Consider the following 1,204-nt stretch of genomic DNA (forward strand, 5'->3'; position numbering starts at 1 on the left):
ATTTAATCGGTAAACCCCAGGAAGGATACTCTCTGTTTATATTTAATTATTATTTTTCTTTATATCTCTATACAAACTTACCGAGTAATCTAATATTATACTTTGTGCATAATAATTTATTAGTTCAATAAAATGTTATTCGTTATCTTTTCAAATTTCTATTAAAATAATTATCAATGCATAAAATAATTAATATTAAAATAATATACAAATGCAAGTATCACCTGAATTCAGATGACGCGATTTTATTCGAAATTTTATATTGTTACTCGAATCTTAGGTGAAGTGACAGTTTAAACAATAACTGTTAAAAAGAACAAATCAAACTATTAAATGATACTTAATTTCAAATATATTTGTTGAATAATTGTCAGCATACTAATAGGTTTTATATTGCAAGATCAACTTGCTATTACTTATTATTATATATACTATATATATATATATATATATAAATTATTCTCTTTTTTCTGGTGTTATAACGAGATACGTGCACATCTCAAATATTAAATATTAAAAGTTTAAAAAGAAGAACTTTTCTTCCATGCCACAATGGTCAAAATATACGACCCATGTAACTTAAACGGAAAATCACCGAAAACCAATTCAACACGGTACGTGTTAACTAAATCAACAGACACAAAAGAATCGGTTGGAAACAGTACGTAACAACTAGTACAGATTTAAAATACAGTGACTTTCCATCGTTGTTGTGTTCGAAGTTTCTTGCAATTTGAAAACGCAAAAAGAGAGAGAGAGAGAGAGAAAGAGAGAAAAAGAAAGAGAAAGAGAAAAAGAGAGAGAGAGTCATCATTAATAGTAGAACGGTGAAGGAACAAAGAGAAGAACCGCTGTGGTTTGGCCTCGTTTGCACAATAATTGCATGCTGGTAAAGTAATATATCGTAAATCGTATGAGTACACATTCTTCCTTCTCTTTCTTTTCTTTTCTTTTCTTTCTTTTTTTTTTTTTTAAGTAAATAAAGTTGCATAACGAAAGAACAATGTAAGCTTTGTGGGTTTTATCGTTCAACAATAGATCCTTTTAATCGTCCAAAAAATTCTTGTCAAAATATAAATAAATTTAAAAAATTTAAATATGTGTGTATGTAAGTATAAAGTTATTTTAGATTTTTTTTTCTATTTTGTTTATGAACTTTCGGAACATCCAAATATCTCTCTCTCTCTCTCTCTCTCTCTCTCTC

The 1,204-nt window shown here is 27.6% G+C and overlaps 1 protein-coding gene across 1 annotated transcript in view; it reads left to right on the plus strand.

Annotated features, from left to right (window-relative positions):
- Nucleotides 1-552: 552 nt before the first annotated feature.
- The window catches only part of LOC106789335 (RB1-inducible coiled-coil protein 1), a 20,324-nt gene continuing 19,672 nt past the window's right edge, over nucleotides 553-1,204 (plus strand). The window contains exon 1 of the mRNA XM_014753453.1: nucleotides 553-661. Coding sequence (XP_014608939.1) covers nucleotides 553-661 — 109 coding nt within the window. The remainder of the gene's footprint in view (nucleotides 662-1,204) is intronic.

This window comes from Polistes canadensis, unplaced genomic scaffold, assembly GCF_001313835.1.
Source record: "Polistes canadensis isolate GaletaPanama2010 unplaced genomic scaffold, ASM131383v1 scaffold_178, whole genome shotgun sequence".
Taxonomy (NCBI): domain Eukaryota; kingdom Metazoa; phylum Arthropoda; class Insecta; order Hymenoptera; family Vespidae; genus Polistes; species Polistes canadensis.